The 22,727-nt window shown below is 56.8% G+C and overlaps 7 protein-coding genes across 7 annotated transcripts; 2 read left to right on the top strand and 5 right to left on the bottom strand.

The window, feature by feature from the left end:
- Positions 1–585: 585 nt before the first annotated feature.
- CH63R_09178 (Seryl-tRNA synthetase) lies at positions 586–2,594 on the top strand (the record flags this gene model as incomplete). Its single annotated transcript, XM_018304152.1, has 9 exons — positions 586–706; positions 826–1,243; positions 1,317–1,448; positions 1,513–1,668; positions 1,728–1,877; positions 1,985–2,109; positions 2,162–2,220; positions 2,295–2,339; positions 2,418–2,594. 9 exons carry the CDS (start codon positions 586–588, stop codon positions 2,592–2,594), a joined length of 1,383 nt encoding a protein of 460 aa, XP_018156175.1.
- Positions 2,595–3,225: 631 nt separating this feature from the next.
- CH63R_09177 (MRC1-like domain-containing protein) lies at positions 3,226–7,350 on the bottom strand (the record flags this gene model as incomplete). Its single annotated transcript, XM_018304151.1, has 2 exons — positions 3,226–4,300; positions 4,361–7,350. The coding sequence occupies 2 exons, from the start codon at positions 7,348–7,350 to the stop codon at positions 3,226–3,228; spliced, it is 4,065 nt and encodes a 1,354-aa protein (XP_018156174.1).
- A 620-nt stretch (positions 7,351–7,970) lies between these two features.
- On the bottom strand, positions 7,971–9,677 carry CH63R_09176 (uncharacterized protein; the record flags this gene model as incomplete). Its single annotated transcript, XM_018304150.1, has 2 exons — positions 7,971–8,941; positions 9,032–9,677. The coding sequence occupies 2 exons, from the start codon at positions 9,675–9,677 to the stop codon at positions 7,971–7,973; spliced, it is 1,617 nt and encodes a 538-aa protein (XP_018156173.1).
- A 609-nt stretch (positions 9,678–10,286) lies between these two features.
- On the bottom strand, positions 10,287–11,337 carry CH63R_09175 (Phosphoric diester hydrolase-like protein; the record flags this gene model as incomplete). Its single annotated transcript, XM_018304149.1, has 3 exons — positions 10,287–10,343; positions 10,437–10,732; positions 10,836–11,337. 3 exons carry the CDS (start codon positions 11,335–11,337, stop codon positions 10,287–10,289), a joined length of 855 nt encoding a protein of 284 aa, XP_018156172.1.
- A 3,704-nt stretch (positions 11,338–15,041) lies between these two features.
- CH63R_09174 (Cell surface protein) lies at positions 15,042–15,959 on the top strand (the record flags this gene model as incomplete). The annotated part of the gene is made up of 2 exons (XM_018304148.1): positions 15,042–15,156; positions 15,214–15,959. The coding sequence occupies 2 exons, from the start codon at positions 15,042–15,044 to the stop codon at positions 15,957–15,959; spliced, it is 861 nt and encodes a 286-aa protein (XP_018156171.1).
- Positions 15,960–17,282: 1,323 nt separating this feature from the next.
- On the bottom strand, positions 17,283–18,182 carry CH63R_09173 (Major facilitator superfamily mfs-1; the record flags this gene model as incomplete). The annotated part of the gene is made up of 1 exon (XM_018304147.1): positions 17,283–18,182. One exon carries the CDS (start codon positions 18,180–18,182, stop codon positions 17,283–17,285), a length of 900 nt encoding a protein of 299 aa, XP_018156170.1.
- Positions 18,183–19,564: 1,382 nt separating this feature from the next.
- Positions 19,565–22,573, bottom strand: CH63R_09172 (Protein kinase; the record flags this gene model as incomplete). The annotated part of the gene is made up of 5 exons (XM_018304146.1): positions 19,565–19,736; positions 19,902–19,952; positions 20,029–20,361; positions 20,442–21,418; positions 21,479–22,573. The coding sequence occupies 5 exons, from the start codon at positions 22,571–22,573 to the stop codon at positions 19,565–19,567; spliced, it is 2,628 nt and encodes an 875-aa protein (XP_018156169.1).
- Between the last annotated feature and the right edge of the window lie 154 nt (positions 22,574–22,727).

The following is a 22,727-nucleotide window of genomic DNA, read 5'->3' as shown; positions in this document are numbered from 1 at the left end:
TATTGGAGGCCTTGCTACGCGTTAGGGAACACGGGGATGGGGTCACGCTTTCACATGGATATTTACGGCAGAACTGTATGATAAGAGTCACCACGCAGGATGGTGGAAGGAAAGGGACATTGGCGGATTGTAACGGATGGCATTTCGTGTGGTTGCGCCTCAATTGCAGTTTTCTTACATTGCACCTGGTGTCTAGCGCATGTCGTCCTTTATGAGATACGTTGAGTGAGTCAATGGTGTCGCATGCACGCAAGGGCATATTGAATTTGAACAGGTCGGAAGGATGGCGTGTCACTAGTGGGAGGCGCCGAGCGAAAGCGACCCTTGCGTTTGACCGCCTCAGCCCCGCCCCCGCCAAACTACCCCACCACCCAGCGACGACAATTTACCACCGAGTCGTCCCTGAGTCACCTTGAGATACCCAAGTCACGCCGAACCAGCTGCAATCCCTTGCCGCAGTCCAAAGGAACGAGTGAGAAGACCCAATCAAGATTTTGTGTCCGTCGTCATTTATTAACGAGCTCATTTCGCTGCAGTCCGCCCTCCCCCGTCGATCCCCCTTCTACCCACCGAAAAACCATCATCATGCTCGACCTTCAGGATTTCATCAAGGAGCGCGGCGGCGACCCGGAGAAGATCCGCGACTCCCAGCGCCGTCGTCATGCGCCCATCGAGATTGTCGACGAGGTCATTGCCTTGTGGGATGGTACGGACCGCTCCTCCGTTGCCCTGATAGCACCCGCCCCCCTTTTCCCCCTTCCCTGAGGTGCTGCTTAACGGGATCAATGTGGGCTAACAACAGCGTCTCTCGAACCGGAAAAACAGACCACCGCAAGACCCAGTACTCGGCGACGCAGATTGGCAGCGAGATCAACGCCGTGCAGAAGGAGATTGGCATGAAGAAGAAGAACAAGGAGAACGCCGACGACCTGCTCAAGAAGAAGGAGGACCTGCAGAAGCAGAAGAAGGACAAGGAGGACGAGGCCACCGCAAAGCTCGTCACGCTCAACTCCAAGGCCAAGAGCATCGGCAACTACGTCCACGAGTCCGTCCCCATCAGCGATAACGAGGACAACAACGTCACCGAGCGCGAGTGGAAGCCCGAGGCCGGCCTCGGCCCCAAGACAGAGCAGACGCTCTCCCACCACCAGGTCATCACGCGCCTGGCGGGCTACGACTCCGAGCGCGCCATCAAGCTTGTCGGTCACAGAGGCTACTGCTTGACCGGCTACGGACTGTTCCTGTATGTTCCCTTGTGGTCGCAAAGGCACGGCACAGGAGGGAGGCGTGGTTTGATGCTAACATGCCACGCACAGCAACCAGGCGCTTATTAACTACGGTCTCGAGTTCCTCTTCAACAGGGGCTACACGCCCAACCAGCCCCCCTTCTTCATGAACCGCAACCAGATGGCCAAGACCGCCCAGCTCGAGCAGTTCGACGAGGAGCTGTAGGACAACCCCCCACCCTCCATGAAGCTCGATCCGCTCGCGTCGTATCCTAACTTTTTCCAGGTACAAGGTGACGGGCGACGGCGAGGAGAAGTACCTCATTGCCACCAGCGAGCAGCCTCTCTCCGCCCTGCACAGCGAGGAGTGGATTCAGGGCAGCCAGCTGCCCATTAAGTATGCCGGTTACAGCACGTGCTTCCGCAAGGAGGCCGGGAAGCAGTACGTCAATAACCCCCATAGTATGTACGTTTGTGTGGAACTGATGAAATGTCAAACAGCGGCAAGGAGGCCTGGGGCCTGTTCCGTGTTCACCAGTTTGAGAAGATTGAGCAGTTCATCTTCTGCAAGCCCGAGGACAGCTGGAAGCACTTTGACGAGATGATTGGCGCCTCGGAGGAGTTTTACAAGAGCCTGGGCCTGCCCTACCGGTAAGCGACCGCGGAGTCCAGAGAAACGCCGTTCACAGACTGACGCGATGATATCAGGGTCGTTTCCATCGTCTCCGGAGCTCTGTAAGTAGACACCGATGCAGCAGATTTCGTTCTTCGCCGGGCAACGTCGCTAACGAACCCAGCAACAACGCCGCCGCCAAGAAGTACGACTTGGAGGCTTGGTTCCCCTTCCAGCAGGAGTACAAGGAGCTCGTCTCTTGCTCCAACTGTAAGAACAACGTAGTATTGATTAATGTGAACGCATGCTAATGTAAGAACAGGCACGGACTACCAGACCCGCGAGCTCGAGGTTCGCTACGGTGTCAAGAAGGCGAAGGAAGTGAGTCTAATACCGCCTCAACCCCATCTCCGCTCTCCTAGCTCAGAACATGTCCGCTAACCTGCCGTTTCAAGGCCCCCGGCGGCGGCCGCAAGGAGTACGTTCACGCCCTCAACGCTGTAAGTTCACCCTCTTTTCCGCCGTTCCTCGAGGACGGTAGACCTGCCGGGCAAACGCTGACAAATTCCTCTCAAAAGACCCTCTGCGCCACCGAGCGCACCCTCTGCTGCATCCTCGAGAACTACCAGACGCCCGATGGCTTCAAGGTCCCCGAGGTGCTGCGTAAGTACATCCCCGGCCAGCCCGAGTTCCTGCCCTACGTCGCCGAGCTGCCCAAGGAGATCACCGTCGTTGCCGGCCAGAAGAAGAAATAGACGACGCGTTCGGCCGTTGCAATTCGACGAGGATTCAGACCATGTCGGAGGAAAGATAGTTTGGGTCAGCAGAGAAGGGAGGGGAGGCTGGGCTGTGAAGGAAATGTGAGCGGAGGATCGGAGGGTAAGATATACACAACACGCAGCTTTGTGTTGCTCTGCGAAGACGATGTGGCGGTGGGTGTACGTACGGCTCGGATAGAGCAGCGATGCCACCGCAAAAAAAGAAAGAGTTGTTTACGCCGCGCAACCTGGGCCCAAGATGTGCTGCCGTGCGGTGATGTTTGCCGGGCGGCCTCGTCACGTCGGTCAACCGTCGTTTCAATCACCCGCAAAAGTCTCGATCCAACATGTAAATAAGGCAAGCAAGTTGTTGGGAAACCCCCACCAGGCTCGATTTAGTCGGATATGCACTCTCCGATCAAGTCCGGAACGCCAGAACAACACAAAACCCAACCTAAATCCCTTGAAAAACTCCGCGTCCATGCCTACTCCAAACTCACAAACAATAACCCCGGCCTTCTTTTTTTTTTTTTTCCTTATCAAGAAAAAAGGAGAAGGAAGAAGAACGCCACGAAATCCTTCATACCCATCATGCTGATTGAACCAACCCAGCCCGCAAACAAAGTCCTCATTCAAACTTGCCCGCCCCGAAGAGCCCGTTGACGGCCTGGTGCCGCCTCTCGGCGCCCTTCCACTTCCTCGCCTCTCTCCGCTTCTCGTTCTCCTGCACCGCCGCGCGCCGCTCGTTCTCCCTCGCCAGCGCGCTGACGCCGGACCGCTTGCTCGCGTTCTTCTTGATCTTGCCGTCGTCGCCGAACCCGCCGCCGCCGCCGCCTCGCGCGGAGAACGCCGCGGGCGCGGTGCCTGATGCCCCCACACCGATGCCGCCCTGCGAGCTGAGGACAGAAGAGTTCGTCGTCGCGCGGCGGAGGAGCGTCGGGGTCTTGAAGCTCCCACCCGAGGAAGTGGACACGGCGGCGTTGGACACCGCGAAGGCGGGCGTAGTCGAGGTCGCGGACGTGGTGGATGAGCCTTGGCGCTTGAGCGTGAGGCGGTCGACGATTTGGTGGCGCGAGTTCGTACGGCGCGGGTTCCTGCCGGGCGAACGGTTTTCTTTGTTGCTTCGGGACGACGTCGTCGGGGGACGCATCGCCTCCTCGTCGTCCTCGGCCTCGCTATCCGAGTTCGGATCCGTGGCCGGGATGACGTCGTTCATGTCCTCAAGCAAGCTTGACACGGACTCGCGGATCTCGCCGAGGTTGGCGGGTCTTCTCCCATCCTTGGTCCGACGCATGCTGGCGGGCGGCCTGTTCGTCGCGTTTGCTGCGAGTGCCTGGCTGTCCGGCACCGTCTGCTGTTGCTGTTGCTGCCGCTGCTCCTGGGACTGGGACTGAGAGTCCGTCTCCATCGGCTCGGGCGCGAAGTCGAGGAAGTCCATCTCCTCGTCGCTGCCGCGGTCCTCAATGGTGCGGAGGAAGGCCTGGTTGCCGGGCTTCTCGGCAATTTTCTTGATGCGCTCGTCCGTGAAGAGGGCCTGCTGCATCTTCTGGAACTGCCGGCGCTTCATCCGTCGCCGCGCCTCGCCGCCGTCGTCCGAGTCCGAAAGGTCGTAGTCGGCGCCGCGTTTGCGCCGGAGCATACCCGTCGTGACATCGTGGAAGAGCTTGTCCACCATCTTCTCGTCGCTTGCGCGCTCACGCTCACTGCGGATCGTTAGCAAGATGGGTTTCGTATCGAATAGGGGAAGACGCCGTTTCACTTACGCGTAAAGAGCAGCCAGCTTGCGCTCGTCGTCTGCAGTCATGCCCCCCTCGTCGTCAATCATCTCCTTGACGGAGGCGGCGTCATCGTCGTCGCTGTCCTCGCCGTCGACACCTCCCAGGCCGGCATATTCGTCCTCGGACTCCTCGGCCTGCTCCTCCACCATCTCCTTGGCCTTGCTCTTCTTGCGGTTGTAGTCCTGTGCCTTCTTGAGCGCGTTCTGCTTCTTGACGGCATCTTGCATGACGTTGAAGGCTGTCGTCCTGAAGCCGAACTCGTCCATTTCAGGGCTAGCCCTGGGATCTTCGTTGTCTTCGTCGTCCATGACCGCCGCAGCGACGTCGATCTTCCGGCGCAGCTTACCCCTGCGAACGAGGGGCGAGTCTTGCACCGAGTCAACTTCCCCATCCTTGTCAAGAACCATAGTCTCGATAGTCGAAGAAGGCTCGACGAAGCGCTGCTTCAGAGGCGTGTAATCCTGGGGCCCAGCATCCTGCGTGGCGTCGATCGAAAACTGAGTAGGCTCCTCGTCGTGCAGAAGACTGTCGAAGCCGTGCACTTGGGTTTGGGAAAAGTGGAGGTGCACGCCGTCCGCAGATTCCTGCTGCGTCTCGGCTCTCTGCGTGTCGCCGCCCTGACTATCGAAGACCATGCTGTCGTGCTCCTGGGTGAAACCGATCAGGTTGGAGTCGGGGAGGCTGTCGAAGTCCGGCATAGGCGACTGAGAGGGCATGGTACCCAGAGCTGCTTGGCTGTCGTCCATGGTGCCGGCGAAGATCTGGGTGAGGCCGAGGCCAGCGGCTCCCGTGACGGGAAGTCCAGGGATAAATGTCTTCTTCGCGGAACGCAGGACCGAAGTAGGGACAGCGGGCGACTTGGTGCTGGGTGCAGTGGGAGAGCGCTGGGTCGCAGTCTTTGGTCTGGGTGTCGCCTCAACCCTGTCCTCATCCTCATCCTCGTCGTCAGAAATGACCTGGGTCTTCTTCGAGCGGCGGATGTTCCTTGTGGGGAGGTTCAAGTCGTCTTCAGAGTCGGCAGCAGGATCCTCCAAGGTCTCGCCGTCGGCTTCGGGGTGCTCCGAGCCACTGTCATCGGCTTCGTTGTCGAACAAGGCGACGCCTTCAACCTCGGCGTCCGAGGCATCTTCGTCATCAGCCTGCTCGTCTTCAGAACCAGAAAGCTCGACCTCGACAGCCACACCGCCTTCCGCCTCGGCGTCAGAGGCTTCCCACTCCTCATCATCGCTGTCATCCCAGGCGTCGAGCTCGCCGTTCTTCCTTTTCTCCTTCTTTTCCTTCTTGGCGGCTTCCCGCTCACGCTCCATGATCTCTTCGGCTTCTCTCCTCGCCCTGGTGACGATGTCTTCGACGTCTTGCATCTCGCGCTCACGTTCTTCCGCGGTCTGGACGATGATGCCCTTGGACTTGAGGTATTCAAGACGCTTCTCGCGCTCCATTTTGGCCTGCTGGCGCGCTCGCTGTTGCAGGGTAAGCTGCAGCTGGCCAACCGTGATGGTTGGCTTTTCGTACTTTCGCTTTCTTTCCTTGTTGGGTGAGCCAACCTGGGCGAGTCGACGCAGGGCGTGGAGGGAGTTGGATTCGTTGGCCTTCCTCTCCGGAATTTTACTGAAAACGGCGTCGAGTTTGCTCTTCTTTCCGCCAGCAATCTCAAGATCGTCGTCATCGTCGTCGAGGTCGATTACTACGTGGTTTGCCGAGAGGACGGGTAGCTTGACGCGAACATGGCGTTTTGGCTTCGTCTCCTCAGCAGGGCTCTTTGGGGGAGAGGCAACGGCCTTGCCTTTGCCTTTGTCAAGTCTCCGCGATGCCTCGAAAATGTCGTCGAGCGAAGGTATCTCTTCATCATCATGTTTCTGGGGAAAGGTGGGAGGTTGAATAACTGCCGTTGGTTCCTGAAGCTTAACAGGGGACGCGGCCTTAGCCACAGGAGGAGAACTGGGCGGCGTTTCGGGGTCCTTCATCTCGGCATCAGTCTGGTGAGCCGAAACAGGTGTGGTTGGCCGGCTCGAGCTCGAGGCCTGTTGTGTTTGTGTATCGGGCTTTGCCGGCGCTCCATAGTTGAAGCGCTGGAGAAAGTCGGCCTTGGTGAACTTCTTCCTAGTCTTGGCCTCGTGGGCGAGTTGCATGTTACGCGCCATGCGCTGCGTTTCACGCTGCATCTCCTCGACGGCCTTCTTGCCGGCCCTCCTTGCGGGCCTCACGGCCTGGCTGAGCTTTCTGCCGCCCTCGTCGTCGGTGATGTCGGAGACGTTGCCAGCGTCCTCGTCGTCGTCAAAGAGATCGACATTCGTGGTCTGCTGGCGTTCCATGCGTTCGGCGCGCTTCTTCTCGTCCTCCGCCTCGCGGGCCAGTCTCTCTTGTCGCTTGCGCTCGACCAGCGCCTGGAACCTGGCGCTCTTGGTCAATGAGGGGAGCGACGCGTCGGAATCCGAGCCATCGTCGGCTAGTGTGGCTTCAGTAGGTTTCACGGGTGATTGGCGGTCCGGAGACACGAAGAGCCCAGGACTCGACTGCACCTCGGGGTTCTGGGTCGGTGTTGGCGTGGTCTCTCTGGCTTGCTTCCTTTGCAGCCTTCGCGGCGCTACGGGGATGTCGTCTTCATCTTCCGCGTCTGCGTCCCCCATGGTTGTGTCCTCGGCATCGTCTTCGTCCTCCTCACCAGCGGATCCCAGCCGTTTCTTGATACGGTCAAGGAAGGTCTCGGGTTCGTCCGAGCCTGCTGGCTGGGTGCCGCCCTGTAGCTGGGCAGCGAGGCGGCCTCTGGGGCGGAAGACGACTTCTTCTTCAGAGTCACTATCTTGGGTGCGTACCGGGGGTGTTTTGCTCTTGCGTCCGGTATTTCTGGGTTCGTCGTCGTCGGAACTGGTGTCGATGGCGGCCAGTCGGGCCTCCATTCGTGATTTCAGCGAGAGCATTGTCTCTGGCGCCGGGCTTGCGCTGGGTGAGCGCGACGCGGACTTTTCTGAAGCCATTGTGGTTTGATACTGGGAGAAAAATGCACGATGATGGGTATCAAAACACGCAAAGATGAGAAAAGAAGGCGCCCAAAGGTAAAGGTACCTGGGATTACCAATACTGGGTGAAAGATGTTGTGGTAGAGTTGAGTGGTGAGTACGTAGTGTGGTGTGTGGTGAGCAGTGGAGCGCATGTCAATTAAGAGCTCTTTGACGCGTCCCAGCGACGCGACGTGTTGGTGTTCAGGTGCAGCGGGACGGGGGGGCTTATCGCGCACCGCGGCGCCACTAAACACGCCGATAAGCGGCACTTAAGCGACGCGGACCGACCCACCAGGAGCTCTTATCGGCACAGCTCCTGGACATTCACTGTATCACGGAGGAGCTTCAGCGCACTTACACCGTTTGTGATGAGCCTCAACATGCGCACCCCTTGAGATGCCATGATGTCCAATAATGCATCGTGTATCTCTATATCTTCGAGTATGATGGTTTCCTAGACTTATACTTCTTCTTTCCTTCGCTCAGACTCTATAAGGAGAACAAGCGCGCAATCAAGCATCGTGAACGTCATTTGCCAAAAGTATCACTTGTTTTTTAGTGAAGCGTCTCATCCTCACTTTTTAAGTTTACTCATCTCACCCAAACAACCTCTTCTCGGTATTGTGCCGCTTAAACCAGCCCAGCCTCTCATCTACCGACTTGTTAAACGTCACCACAGACCAAGCCCTGCCGTCGTCGTCGTACCCGAAATCCAGCACATAGTACCCCAGTAGCACCACCAGGATCAGCGGCGCCGACGTGACGAAGTAGATCCAGAAGAACTCGCCGCCCGGCCCGTACGGCACCTCCATGCCGAAGAGCGAGCTCGTGTACGCGAGCGGGATGAAGACGAGCCCCAGCAACGTCACCGCCTTGGTGCTCTTGGCCTCGCGGATGCTCCGCTGCTGCTCCTTGTACGCCTGCCTGTTGCCCGTGATGCCCGCGAGCCCCGTCACCGCCGCGTTGAGCGTCTCGGTGCGGTGCCGCAGCTCCCGGAACCGGAGGTGGAGGAACTGGAAATCGGCCGCGCAGTCTCGCCACGCCGCGTTCGCTGCCGCATCTGCCACGTCCGCCACCGGCGCCGGGTTCGAGAGCGGGATACCGAGCTGGAGCATGATGCCCTCGAGGTCCTCGAGGTACTCCCCCGTCCGCCGCTCCCACCCCTGCATGTCGCTCCAGAGGGCCTCGACCTTGGCCATGGGCATTTTCGCGAGGTCCTGCTTGCGCGTGAGCCCGCGCTGCACCGCCGAGAGCGTCGCGCGCAGGTGCTCTGTCTGCTTGAGGAAGTGCGACGCGACAATCTTCTTGACGAAGACGCCGACGGCCGCATCCGGCTCCGCGATGTCCACGAGGCCCGAGTGAGTCTCGAGGTAGAAGGAGAGGTCCTCGAGCATCGAGGCCCGCGGGGGTCCGCGATAGCGGCCCTCTCGGGCGACGCGCATCTGCTCCTCCTCGGGAACGAAGTCGAGATAGCCGCCCTGGTAGGCGCGCGTCTTGACGGGATACTCGATCTTGTAATCAACTCCTGTCCGGACGCTCTTGACTGGAGGATCGCAGAGAACGAGGCCTGCGCGAGGCTAGTGCGTCAGCGAACGGCCAGAGGCAAGGAAAAGGATTAAAATGAGAGTGAGAGAGAAAGATGGGGGGGGTGGCTCACAATCCCAGCCGCCTCCTTCCGTCCTCCTTGACCACACGCCGCACTTCCTCCTGACGACGCCGACGTTCAAGTAATTCGCCACCTCGTCGGGCGAGTTATCCCACCGGAAGTCCCGCGACACCCCGATATGTCTCCCCGTGGCGGCACACACCCAGCGGAAGCTCGTCGGCTTTCTGTCGAACTCCACGACCTCGTAGTACTTCATCTCGAGATGGCCCCGGCCCCGCACGACCGACGGCAGCTGCACGCCGTCGCTCTCCCCCGCGCCGTTGAGGTTGTGTACGACGACGCGCTCGTGCTCGACGAAAAGGGACGGGTGCAGCCCGAAGCGCGAGCCGAGCACGCCCGCGAACCCCGGGCCGAGACCCTCGACGACGTAGATGCTCCGCCGGGCGGCGGTGGCGGCCGGTGACGCGGCGGCGTGGAGGTGCGCATCCAGGGCGGCCGGGTCGTCGAACTCGGCCTCCCTGGCGAAGGCGCCGTCCTTGAGGCCGAGTTTGACGACACGCACGCCGTCGTCTGTGAAGGGGACGCGCTGGGTCTGCGCCTTCGGGTCCCTCTGCCGCAGTCGGGGGTCTGAGAAGCAGAGGGAGCGGACAGACTGTGCGTAGTCGCCGTTGGCAAGCCAAGCCCCGTCTCTCTCCATGACGGCGGGGTACCGATATGGCTATGCCGGGTGGGGCAGTCGATGAGTTTAAGGTGTGTCCGGTTTCGGGGACGGAATGAAGCTCTCGAAAAAGCCGCTGCTATAAGTTGCGAGCCATGGCATGATGTGTCCAGAGGACGAAGGATAGGCATGCGACACGACGATTGCGAATGTGCAGCAGGGCATGAGATTGTGAGAGATGGCAGTATATTTGGCAGAAGTACAGCAGGCTGCCATGATATCTATTTGAGGATTCGGAGGCGGTGGCTGAAAGTGGACGGGAATTTGCGGTCATTCCCTCATGTTCATCCGTCAGCCAACGCCCGATTGGGACACCGAGCAGTGGCTTTGCTGACACCCCCGGCCTCACGGCCACTCGGATGCCGCCCTCCCCCTGACGCGAACGGCGTGTCCCCTCGGCCGCCCTGCGGATCGTCGCCAGGATTGATTCGCGAGTCACATGGGCCGCGCTGGCAACGGCTGAAATCACTAAGATGACCACTCGCCCCTCTCCATCCTTTCGTCTTCACCGAGCATCCCAACTTTCTATCTTTGACGCAACGCGCTGGCCCCCCAGCCGCATTTTATTCGTGGAAGACCACCGTCTTCTCAACCGTTGTATTGGTTCTGTGCCTTGATCGCCTCACCGACGTTGATCCAGTCGAGCTTTTGTTCCCTCGGTCAGTCCGCCCTTCCAAACAACGCCGCTAGACGGAGAACTACTAGAGATAGCATCCCGACGTGGATTTCTCAACTCACCAGAATGACATTCGGCGTTCGTCCCCACATACCCCTGCACAGGTTGACTTGCTTGTCGATGGACTGCAGCGAGTTCGTCCTCGGCGCGTTGAACTGGTCCGGGATCTTGATGCCGGCGAACAGCTCGACGTTGAGGAAGTGGTTGACGAGGTACATGCGGCCGCCAGGGTCAACGCCTTGCGGCCGGTCGACGTTGCACCTGGGAAAGCCTGCGTTTGTCTCTCCGAATGGCGTCTCCCAGTAGTACTGGAACTCATCGAGGATGTAGTCCACCTTGCTCTTGTCCGAGTGATAGTCTGGTCGCCGTCAGCACACCTCCTGTCAATGTGTCTCGAGATCCAAGAAAAGAAGAAGAAGAAGAAGGAGAAGAAGAAGAAAAAGAGTTTGAAGGTTCATCACCCATGAAAACGACCAGTCTTGTGCCCTCGTCGATGAGCTTCTGAAGCGTCGGCCACTGGTCAATGGCCACCTTCTCTTTGGGTCTAAAGGCGTACTTCTCCAGACCCGTGTTCTTGAAGGTGTCGCCGAACTGCGTGACGGGCATCGCATCGATGTTGGTGAGAAGCAGCGTGACCACATCCCGCGGGTGAGCTTCCATCCACTTCCGTATCTCCTCGAGGTACCTCGACAGCGATCCCGAATCCAGCAGGGCGCAGGTGGTGTGGCACATCTGGATCTGGCCGTTCTTGTTCTGAGTCTGGGCCTGGAGGAAGCGCACGCCCAGGTCGAGCTGGGCCGTCACCGACACGTACTGGTTATGGGCGGGCGTGATGCCGACGAAGGCGCTGTTGTGGGATCCAACAAACGTCACGTCCGAGTACTTCTTCCCGCAGAGCGCATTGTTCCCGTTGCAGGCAACGGCGATGCCCGCGAAGACGGACACAAAACGAGCGGCACGCATCGTGGGGGGATGGCAGTAGGTAGCGACAGAGCAGCAGGCAACGGGATCATCTTGACGCCTATGAAGAAAGGAGAGCAGCTATATAACTCGATGCAGACGGTATCGCCAAGTTCTCAGCCGCCAGGGACCTGTTGATAGCTTAAAGTGACATCTCGGACGGGCTGGCGAATCAGATGCGCTATCGAGGCACCGAGGAGGATGGCGCCCATATTGGCAATGCTCGTCATTCGAGAGCTGGATGACCTCTCGTATTGGAACCATCCGACATGTGAGCGATGGCAGCCAAGACATGCCTGTGTTTTATTAACATTGAGACGTCATCTCGTGGTTGGACAGCAGGACTGCGGCGTATTCTAGCCATCTCGGACGAGTGGGATGAAGATGCGGGCATGACACACTTGTCCAGACGGGCAACTTTGCCATGTCTGTCTTGTCGTGAGGGCCTTTGACTGGGTGGCGATAGCTGCATTAACGCTTGTTCGTGCATCACTAGACAGCTTGGTGGTGACGAGAAGGAAGGGGGACGCAATAGGTGCTATTGATCTCTTTGCGCCGGGGTGTGATATCGCCTGGGATGCTGAATTTCGTGGGCGTTCTCGAGCACCATCGATAGGTTCGTCAGGTAATATTCGCCGCGCAAATACCGTACGCCAGCCACACTTGATGTTGTCAGGGAAGAGTGATATGAGAGGTTTCGGTTGGGTGTGGGTGAAGAAGCGAGAGGAAATGGTCGCGGCATGGGTTGTGTAGTGAAACATGGACGCTGACGAATGACCCTCGCGGAAGACATCAGCGGTTTTTGGTGGCGGTCATCAGGGGGCCGTATGATCGTCGCTCAGGGGCCTGGCGGATGAGATTTTGCCGAGCAGCTGTCGCGGGCCGCCAGCTGGTCTCGTTGGTCACCCGCCACCTGGCGGCTGTGGGATGCAGCTGGTCACCATTCTCGGCCATGGACTTAGAACCAGGCGGCGTCTTCTTCTTCTCAGAGACACAGCGTCACGAGGATTGGACGACGTGCTGCACTACAACGACCTCGATCACCAAACCCTTGAACATATTACGTTCTCTTTGCTTGGAGTCGTATCGGATGCTCTCATGCTGTCTATCCCGTTGCCAGCCCACTTCCATCTCGTAAACCCGGGAACCAGCCAGCAGCACTTCACCTGGCCTCCAACCTCCGAGCGGCGTCTAAACCCGACCGTCTCGTTACCGCGACTCTGCCCCGGCAAACACGACTCGTCCACTTGAGAATGGCAACTGTATGCCTGAGACCAATACCGAAGCAATTTTGGTTTGACAAGAACGCCACCCTTAGCAGAAAAGTCATGAGTCTATGCCACCTCGACAAATCATCCCCAGGGGATGATTTGTCAAACAGGGAATCAGGACCGTGGTCTCGTACCATACCGCATGCGACTCTGGAGACTTTCGATGGTTTTTAGACACTCAATCACGCCAGATACCCAACGAGTCTCCCCCGGTCGCCAGGGAGATACCGGAACTGCATCGAAATCGGTGCTTTCCATCGTCCTTTCATCGTCCAAAGTCCGGGGGCGCAGCAACTCGTGTGTCTTCGGACGAAGCCATGAGAGACAGACAACGTTACGAGCTGGTCTTTGAACCCTCCTTCATATGTCGGTATCAGAGCTGGCTGGTCGTGTCAGATAACCGTGAGAACGGTGCTGACTCTGTGATGGAATCAGACGGATGCCGAGATTCTTGCGGTCGGTCTTTGTTCTTCGCATCACCGCGGACCGTCTCTCCGACACACATGGAGAGTAGAGGATTTCGCGAGAAACCTGGCAACGCAGCATATCCTCGGATCCCAACCAACATGCAACCATGACAAATCCATGATACAGCGAGATTCAACACCCCATCCATCACCAAGTCAAGGGCTAGGCATCACTCAAACAAACAAGCGCGGAATGCGACCCATCGACGCCGCAAAATCCTCACCTGTGTCTCCGAGGCGGAGCCAAGTAGCCTGCACAGCCCTCAGAACAAGCATATCCGACGATCGGCGCCATCCTGATTTGGTTATTCTTGCTTTGTCGCGCGGATTTGCCGGCAGATCCCCCTCAATTCTTGTCTATTACCCACATTACTGGTGTGCTTCCTTTACGAATAGAGCTACAAGGGGGGGGGAGAAGGGGGAAACGGCCGTGCGTGTGTTGACGAAACATGGGAATTCCTCCAACCTTCCGAATTCGTGCTTCTCTGCCCAGACTTTCGCCAAGGGCTGTCAGTCGCCCTGTCGAAGGCTTGTTACGACTTGACTCTAGACGACATGCTGTCGCCGAGCTTTCATCCCGCCTACTGCTCTTGCCAAGCCATGTCAGTCATGGCTGGTAATGTCACGTCAAGTCGCTCGAATGACGGATCAAGATGGTTCTGAATTTCTCACCATGCCAATCCATGGCCGCAATGACACATCGCAGAGAGCCGCTCAAGCTTCACCAATGAGAAAGACGCCACCATCTAAGCATATCCGGTTTCTTCCCCAAAACCGAAACAGGGGCAGCGGTTCTCTGAAATCTCTACGTATCCGCAGCACAACCTGATGTGCGTCGGGTTCTAACGAGAACCCACAGCGAGTCGGTCTGTGTCGACCTGTGTCGAGAGATCCGGGCGGGGGACCTTTTCCCAAGAGGGCATAGGCTTGCCGTTGCCGCTCTTCAGTAGTCGTGGAATCGTGAAATGGAGACATTAGCGGCGCCCATTTGCGTTCCGAGGCTTCCTAAACACATACGGGCACACTTCGTCCGCACATTCGCCGTGTTCTGCCCGTCTCAACCTCTTGTAGAATCAGTCAGCGGTGCATCTGGCCCTTGCTCACTCGCCCGAGCCAACAGCAGCCTCACACGCCTCGCGTTTGAGGATCGACACCATCCTGGCGCCGTTCACAAATCTTTTACGGCATGGCATGGGATGGTCCCTGCTCTTCCCAGGAACGCTCCCGCTGCTAAACCTTGTCCAACGACATCGTCATTCTCGTCGACGCCGAGCCCAAACAACCGTGAAGATCGTTAGACCTCGCCGTACCACCCCTGGGAGAAGATCTCGTTGCTCCCCCACGACCGCGATTTTCAATGATCTACCAATCGGAGCCTAGATCACCAGTGGCTTGTTCATGCATGATCCATAGTGGCCGTCTTTGCCGGAGGAACAGCAGGCGAGCTGACTCCCGGCGCGGCGTTTCCCTCCACCAGGGCATCGCTCAAGACCCGCCAGCCCCTTTGAAACGGTTGCAAGCCAATCGCATCTTCGCAAGAGTCGTCGCCGTCGATGGCACGCACAGCCTACATCGTCTAGTCGTCAGATAACTGCTTCAACTGATCTTTTGCTAGGAAGTCGGGATTCAGGAACAGGACGCTTCATTCAGGAGCACGCAACGGCCGCGATCCCTGGCGTCGACTCCTAAGAACCGAGCCCGTGGGTTGCCAAGACCCATCAGATGCCTTTCAAGACTGTCCAGAATCTGCCATCCAGAGTATCGACAAACTCGTATAAGAATCACTCGCATGTCCCGTCAAACTTTCGTCTTCTTCTCTTATCAGCATCTCATCTTCTCTTCAGCCTTCCTTCATCTGCCTTTCTTTCCCGACACGAGCCCGGAGCTCCTTGACGGCCTTCTACACAATAATAATCACTCAACCTTTTAGTTAAGATTCAACTTTTGATCCGTCTTTCCAACCGCCAAAATGAAGTACGCCTCTTCCGTCCTCCTCGCGGCTTTCGCTGCCACCAATGTCTTCGCCCACGGCGTCATCGACAGTGTTCAGGGTGCCAATGGCGTCACTCTTCCCGGCCTCTCCTGTAAGTCACTCTCTGCCTCACAAGCTATCAGCCCGGACCTTTATTAACACGTTCCAGTGATTGATGGAACACCTCGCGACTGCGCTTCTCCCCGCTGCGGCTCTGAGGCCGACACCTCTATTATCCGTGACCGCGAGCTCGGCACCAACCGCGCCTCTGCCCTCGGCCGCACCCAAGGCGGCGGTCCCGTCGACGCCGCCGCGATGGTCCAGACCTTCATGAACGGCGCTGGTGGCAACACGACCGCGGTCCAGCAGGCTCGCGCAGTCCACGAGGCCAACATGGCTCGTCGCAACGTCAATATCGGCGCCCGTCAGAACGGCAAGGGTAGCAAGACGCCCAAGGGCACCGCCGAGACTGGCGTCAAGGCCGCCACCGGCATGGCTGCCAGCCAGGGCATGCCCACGACTGCCGACGACGGCACCATCAAGATGACCTTCCACCAGGTCAATCAGGACGGCGCCGGCCCACTCAAGGCCGACGTCGACGGCACCTCAGGCGGTACCGACCCCAGCGCCTTCAAGCCTGCTGAGGTCACCCAGAATGTCCCCGGCATCGGCTTCGGCGGTCTCTCGGGCGCCTCTACCATGGACTTCAACGTTGCCGTCAAGATGCCCGCCGGCATGACATGTGAGGCCAACGTTGGCGGCGCCAGCAACGTCTGCATCGCCCGTCTGCGCAACGCGGCCCTCGCTGGTCCCTTTGGAGGCTCCGTCGCCTTCACACAGTCCGCAACCGCCCGCAAGCGCGCCGTCGAGTTCAAGCTCCGCAAGCGCACCGAGGCCCGCGCTTTCAAGGCCTAGACATCGTTCCGCCAGCCGGCGGGGAGCATCGGGGGAATAGTCTACGACACTACGACGCGGCAGAGAGATCTCTTGTTTCTTCTTGTTTTTTTCGGCCTCTTTCATCGATTGGCCGCGAGTTCACTCTCATTTATCGTTCTGTTCTTTTGGTTTACATGATATCCTGTGGATACGTTTGGGGAGATATCCTTGTGTATAATCCTGCTGTATAGGTAGCGTCTCGACGAAACCACGATGCTTTGTGGCTCTTTAAAAAACATGTGTCTCGATGCCCTGCTTTTCATGTGAATGTTTCCGATCGCGATTTGCTCGAGGTCGCAAGTTACCCTCACCGACCAGCAGTCTTTCTTCGTCCAATTTTCTTTTCAGCCCTCATCCGAATGATGATTCGGCTTGTATCCATCACTGCTTACAGCGACGGGAACACTCCGGCGTGTTGCTTACACGAGTCAAACCTAGTCGCGCACGCCGGTCTTACGCCCACCCTTCCGTCGTCCGAAGTCTCTAACCAAGCCGGTCTGACAGAGAGTACACATCCATCCAACCCCCCCCCCCCCCCCCCCCCCCCCACCCAAAACGGAAAAAAACAAAACCCCTGTCGACTTCTTGTAGCAAGAAAAGATCGACCTTTAGGGCCCTCGGTCAACCGTTTTATCGTTTCTTGAGACTTTGACGGTTGTACGAGACAACAAATCTTCCCGGAGGCGGTTTGATGAGTTAGAGTTGGAAAGCGCAAAACGTCAGATTTGACGCGACCCCCTCCCTTCGGACCAGCACACCCTCGCTCACACTGCGATCCCTGCAAGCTTCCGTCCTATGAAACCTTCGAGGCAGCCTCATTCCCCTGAGGGAGTGAGGGAGCAAGAGGGCGAAAGTCAAAAGACACGAGACGAAGAGAGGTGGGCGGTTCTGGCTGTTTGTGAGGGCAGAGAGGAAGGGACAAAACGTGGCATGTCAGCGCAGATGTGAGTTGATTTTCTTCTAGAACGCCGCGGAGGTTTGCGGTTGTGTCAACTGTCCGAAGTCCGGGACTCCTCGGAGGTGAATCTACACCTCCATCTCCCTGAGCTTCGTTCCCTTGGAAGAAGTCGATTACGCGTATGTGTGCAAAGGCCTAAAACAGGATTATCACATCAAAGCTTTACAGAAACGCAAGGATATGTCCCTTGATTTCACTTCATTTATTACTTGGTTCTTTCGTCGTTTCTTAGGTAAACATCGAATCTGGCTGAACAACACCTTGAAGCGCCCTTATTGTCACTCATCCATTCGAAATCTTCCCCAAAACCCCGTCCGACGTTCAATAACCAAGACCCCTCTGTGTCAGACAACTCCCGGGACCGAACTGCCTCGCAGTTCCGCTGGGATAACCCAAAGCTCATTTAGCCCCCCAGACGTCTTCGCCTCCTTCTGCGCGGCTTCCTCCTCCTCCTCAATAGGCACTCTCTCATATGTCGCCCGGGGCGCCTCGACTCCGACCTCTTCTCTATTACCTTCGCCGTGCATCCTCGCGTTCTCCAAGTAATCCGTGCCTACCAGCTTCTTCTTCTTCCTGACAAACGGGTTCCGCGACGCCGGTACGTACGCGTACCGGCTGACCCGGAACCCCACCACGACGTCGTCCGCTTCGAACTCCACCGAGTGCTCGTCGGCGGCGGCCCCACCCGCGCCGACCCCCACCGCGGCACCGGCATTCGGCTGCACAACGGCGGAGACCTCGGCATCGACGGCGCGCGTCGACCCCGCCGCCGCATTGTACCGCAGCTTCTTGGCCACCTTGAGCCCCGTGACCAAGAAAACGTCGTCCTCGAACCCGGACGCGCTGAAGTAGCGGTCGACGCCGCGGGACGCGAGCGTGCGGGCGACGTAGTCGGCGTCCGGGTCGAAGTAGCTCGTGACGAGCGCGTCGCACGCCACCGTGCTCTGCCCCTCTTGCTGCGCAGACGCGTCGGCCGAGACGCCCGCGCCCTGGAAGACGAGGGCCCTGGCCCAGATCCCGCCGTGGCCCTCGCGCAGCCGAGAGCGGGACTCGGCGAAGCCGTTGTGCGTGACGGCGGGGTAGCGGAGACCCGCGCGGATGGGGATGACAGACTCCCGGTTCAGGGGGCGAAGGGTCATCAGGTCCTCGACGACGATGCCGAGCTCGAGGGCGCCGCCCTTTGCGGCTATGTCGAAGCGGGGCACGACGTGGTAAGTGGGCGGCGGGCTGCTGTTGGGTGCCATGGCGGGTAGATGTCGGACAGGCTGGGGACGGCGTGTTTCAGCAACGAAAACATCAGCAAGGGTCTCTGATATAGACCGAAGGGTCTCAGATCGAGTGAGTCCGGAAGGACCAAGGTGTTGGCTTGAGTGCAGCTCGAGGCGGGGTAGAGTCATCTCAGCCCCCGAGACTCATTGGCTACAGGAGGGGCTTGATGCCAAGGTGACGTGCGGCTACCCTCTTGAGTGTGGCAAATTGCAAGACGCCATTCTCACTGGGGTATGGGGAGTGCTGATCAGACTCGCTACGAATACATTTGATCAAATAGAAGTACCCGTACGGCTGAAAGATAAGTTGGGGGAATGCTCTATGGTGAAATCCCAAAGAGCGCCTTGCCGTACTCGGTGGTACTCGAAGGCTTTCTTTGGCACAGGGGTTGTTAAAAATGTGTGAAAGCAAAGGGGGAAAATGCTGCCTTCAGTCTCAAAGACGTGATCACATAACGCTGCTGTTGAATTGTTTGAAACTTTAGTACCAGGATTAGTTGCTGGAAGCAGCATAAGAAGACTAATTTGTACGTTCAGAGAAGTAGAAATGTTTTGCTACAGTCTGATAGGCGATGGTGCTAATCACCAATCAAGAGTTCGTTCAGTTTCATGAAAGCATAGGGATCAACGATGAACCAGGAAAGAGCAGCATTTGCGGTATACACCGGGGACAACCTTCAACGTATTGTGATAACAGCCAATCTATATGAAATAATGATCTTCCTGAGTAGCGCATGGTTTATGTCTTTAATTTGCAGCCAAAATCCTCCGAACAATATCAAGTATTTCTTTGTCCGTTTTTTTGCCCCACGTTGCTTGTGGATTCAAGAAACTGCAACCATCAACTTTGTGGGATATGGATTTAAGGATGGCCAGCATCACTCGCTTTTCTTTCAGACGCCCCTTTTGCTGGAAAGAAAGACGATCTTGGAGCGTCAAAAACTCCAAGACGCTTGCCGCAATGCCCGCTGCCATGGCTGCGGCGAAGGTATCTCCGGATACGCGATACTCTTGTGCCTCCCATGTCATCGCGATATCAAGGCCAGGCGCGCTGAAGCATTGCTCCGTTCTGGAAGAATCTTTACCAAACCCTTGAAGATTCCCGTGGCCATCACACCCCACTATGGAATAGAAGTTCGAGCTTCCGCTGAGCTTGGGGCTTTTGAGCGGGTAGCTGTTGGTAACTCCAAAGAAAAGCTTCCCTGCTTTGGTGGCTCTTTCGATAGCAGAACTAATAGCATGGCTCGCTTTTCCGACTTCCCTGCTGAATGGCATGTAGATGATGTCGACATTACACTTTGCCACGGCCCAGTCGACAGCCTATGGGGTTTCGTAAGCTATCAGGGAATGTTCTAATATCAAAGATCGATTACCTCGGCAACGCGCCATAGATCTTCCTGAAGTATAGTCTCGCCATCCATGATTTTGGCAATGTAAAACTCGGCGGCTGGAGCCATTCGGAGCAGAAGTCTAGTGGATTGAGTTCCGTGGTCGTCGATATCCTTCGAAGGGCCAGTTAAGTCTGCCCAGCTGCATCTGTCAACAATACATGAGCCTTCAATAGCTCTCCGAATCAACGGATCTTCTGGATCGACTCCTGAATCTAGCACTGCGATTTTAATCTTTCCTGGGATATGGGATACGGCCGGCCAGGATTCGATGCGCTGTCGCAGGTTTCTGCTGCGTCGGAGAAACCCGTCTTCGAACATTTCCATGAACGCGTCCACAGATGCCACGTCCACTTCCCTAAAAGAAGTGAAAGATTTGTTAGATGACGCCATGTAGTTTTTAGATACTTTAAGTGGCAGTTAGTATGACTGACCTCCATGAGGGTGCGAGATATTGAGCGTGGCCAGAAAGCTGCTTGTCAGGACGTCTCCGGTCGTAATTCCGCTGCAAAGATGTCCTACAACCGAGGACTTCTCTGCGGTCCTGCTCCGTAAAATAATAGTTGCTGTTACGCTCTCCAGAACCCAGAATTCCTTCCAGGTGATACTGAATAGACTGCAGGGAAAGTGTTGACTCTAGAGCGAAGAGTGAGTCCTCGTAATCGCTCTGAGTAGCCTCATTCTTGGAGGGTTCCTTGGGGGTTTCCTTGGTGGCAACGGCGGCAGCAGCGGCAGAGGGCTGCGTAGTAGCAGGATCAGTTGATTGGCTGTAAGCGTGTTAGATAAGTAGCGCAGATGGTAGCAATATGCGAAACAGATAAGGATATTAAAGGTTTCTTCAACTTACCTGGGAGGAACAGTCTGTGCGGGAGTCCGATGGCTAGCAGTAGACTGAGTCGACATGCGCTTGGAGGAGCCATCGCCCCTCTTAAAGACAGTCTTGGCGCGGGACAAGAGCTTTCCCAACCTCGTCTTCCTTTGCGGGACCGAAGGCCCGCCCTGTGCTAGCGAGCTTATGTTTGGCGAAGTTATCGTGTAAGACAGGTCGTTCACCTTGTCTCTTAAAAACCAAAGTAAATTTCCAAGAGCCGTATTCCCAACGCATTCCGAATCCCTCGCCATATGATTCATCCATGCCGTCACCAAGCTATGAATTTCAACATTCGGACGCTCATCGAAGGGGTTAATGTGGTGAAAAGCCGGAATATACCCGTCTTTCAGATCGGCATCCCCATTGAGAAATGTACGAAAACCCCGCAACTCTTCCCAGCCATAAAGAAACCAAACCATGAATTCCAAAGCGCACATGATAGACCATGTACTGCTCGATATCGCATCTCCCCACAGAAGTTCACACGGTTCCCGGCACATCTCGTATTGGACCATTGTGACGGAATCTTGCCGTCCGACGCTCAACTGTCCAAAGCTTGCCAGCTTGAGCTTCCCTAAGCCGGACCCATCTTCAAACCTCAGTATTGTTTGGGGGCTCAGATTCAAATCACGGCTATGCTGCCATATCTCCGAAGGGAGTGACTTCATGGCTGTAACCAGTCCGTGTAGCTGTTCGATAATCTTTCTTACGAACTGGGGACTTTGCTCGGGGCTGCTACGCTGCCAGTACTCATCGAGGCTACCGCCATCCGCCCACTCACGCAGAATGAGTTTCCGTTGGCCGATAGATATGCAAGCGAATGTCTGGACAACGTGTGGATGGTTATCTCCGCGAATTTTCAATGCTGCATCGGACTGTTCCTCCCAAGATCCGCTGGTAAGAAGTTCGGAGTGAAACTCTTCTAGGGCCAGGCTGACGTCCGAGTTTTCGGCCTTGCATCGAATGGTTAGTAATTCCAGGTTAAGATTGGTTCGGTTTCAGGTAACACTTACAGTTATCCAAGAGCTTGGTCGGTGTGCCGGGTGGATGTGTACTCGGTAGACACGGCGGCCGGAGGCCCTTTGCCGTGGGACCTCACGGACCAAGGTAAAAGGCATGACATGGTCATTTTCGAAATGGTATTTGAAACGGCCGTCTTCAAAGACTGGAGCCAGAAGATACCACTGAGAATTGTAAAAGGTCAGCGTTTCGGCCCTCGACTGGAAAGGGCTAAATGCTGGCACTGTGGCCTCATCGCCAATTTTGGGGAATGGTATAGGAAGATGGCTATCGTCAAACCCATGCTCTTGGAACCGAAGCATGGAAACCTTGAGCTCATATGCGTCGGTGTAGCAGTGGCAGGATGCGATGAGGAAGACCTTTCTCGCGGTTTGGATAATATAAGAGGCGAGGTCCGTCCCCGATTCAAACAAGTCCGGTATCTTCTCCAACATGCCATCAATGATGCGTAGATTGTCGAGCATGTTTACAGGAAGGAAGTGTTGGTTCGGTTCGGGGAATTCGCTTCTATCGACCGAAGCAGCGATGCGGTCGTCGAGATATCCGGAGCCTTCTACGGAAGAGGCTTTGTCGGAGATGGCCCAACAAGGGTTCATAGAGCTGCTCTGACCCCCTTCTCCGGCATCAAGAGAGACTCTGGAATCATCATCCCACCAGCGAAGCGACCATGAGGCTACTTGATTCAGATGGTCGGCGATGTGGTCCCACAGCCGGACCACGGGGCTTTGGCTAGAGTCTGGCATCGAGCCTGCCTCGCCCGAGAAAGAAGCTCCGACACCTGATCCTCTCTCAGCCACCGACTTCCCTTTAGCATTTTCTCTTGCAACTATTCCAATGCTTGGTGTGGAAGCGACCTTTTCGCCACAAATCGGACAGATGTTGGCTTCTAGCGGCTTGGGCTTCTTGCTTCTGGAAGCGATGTGCATCAAATGAGACTCCGAGAAACTCTTCGGGTGATCTTCTCTGAGATGATCGAATAAGAGCTTTTCGCTGCTGAAGTATAAAGATGGCCCGTGTCGCAAAGGACACATCCATCGGGAGGGGCGATGAACAAGTTGAGCCCAATCAGCACGATGGTTGCTCTGCATGTGATTCAACCAGCTCTGGCGAGTTGAGAAGAAAGGTGGGATATTACCGCACTTCTCATGGATGCAAATGTAGGGCTTGAGGTCTTCGTCGATGTGTCGTCTGTTTGGTCAGTTGGTATGACCTACTACACATGAAAATTGGGCTCGATCTTAC

The sequence above is a fragment of the Colletotrichum higginsianum genome, chromosome 6, assembly GCF_001672515.1.
Source record: "Colletotrichum higginsianum IMI 349063 chromosome 6, whole genome shotgun sequence".
NCBI classification, from domain to species: Eukaryota; Fungi; Ascomycota; class Sordariomycetes; order Glomerellales; family Glomerellaceae; genus Colletotrichum; species Colletotrichum higginsianum.
The sequence above is the reverse complement of the archived record's forward strand: the minus strand, read 5'-3'. Positions and strand labels throughout refer to the sequence as shown.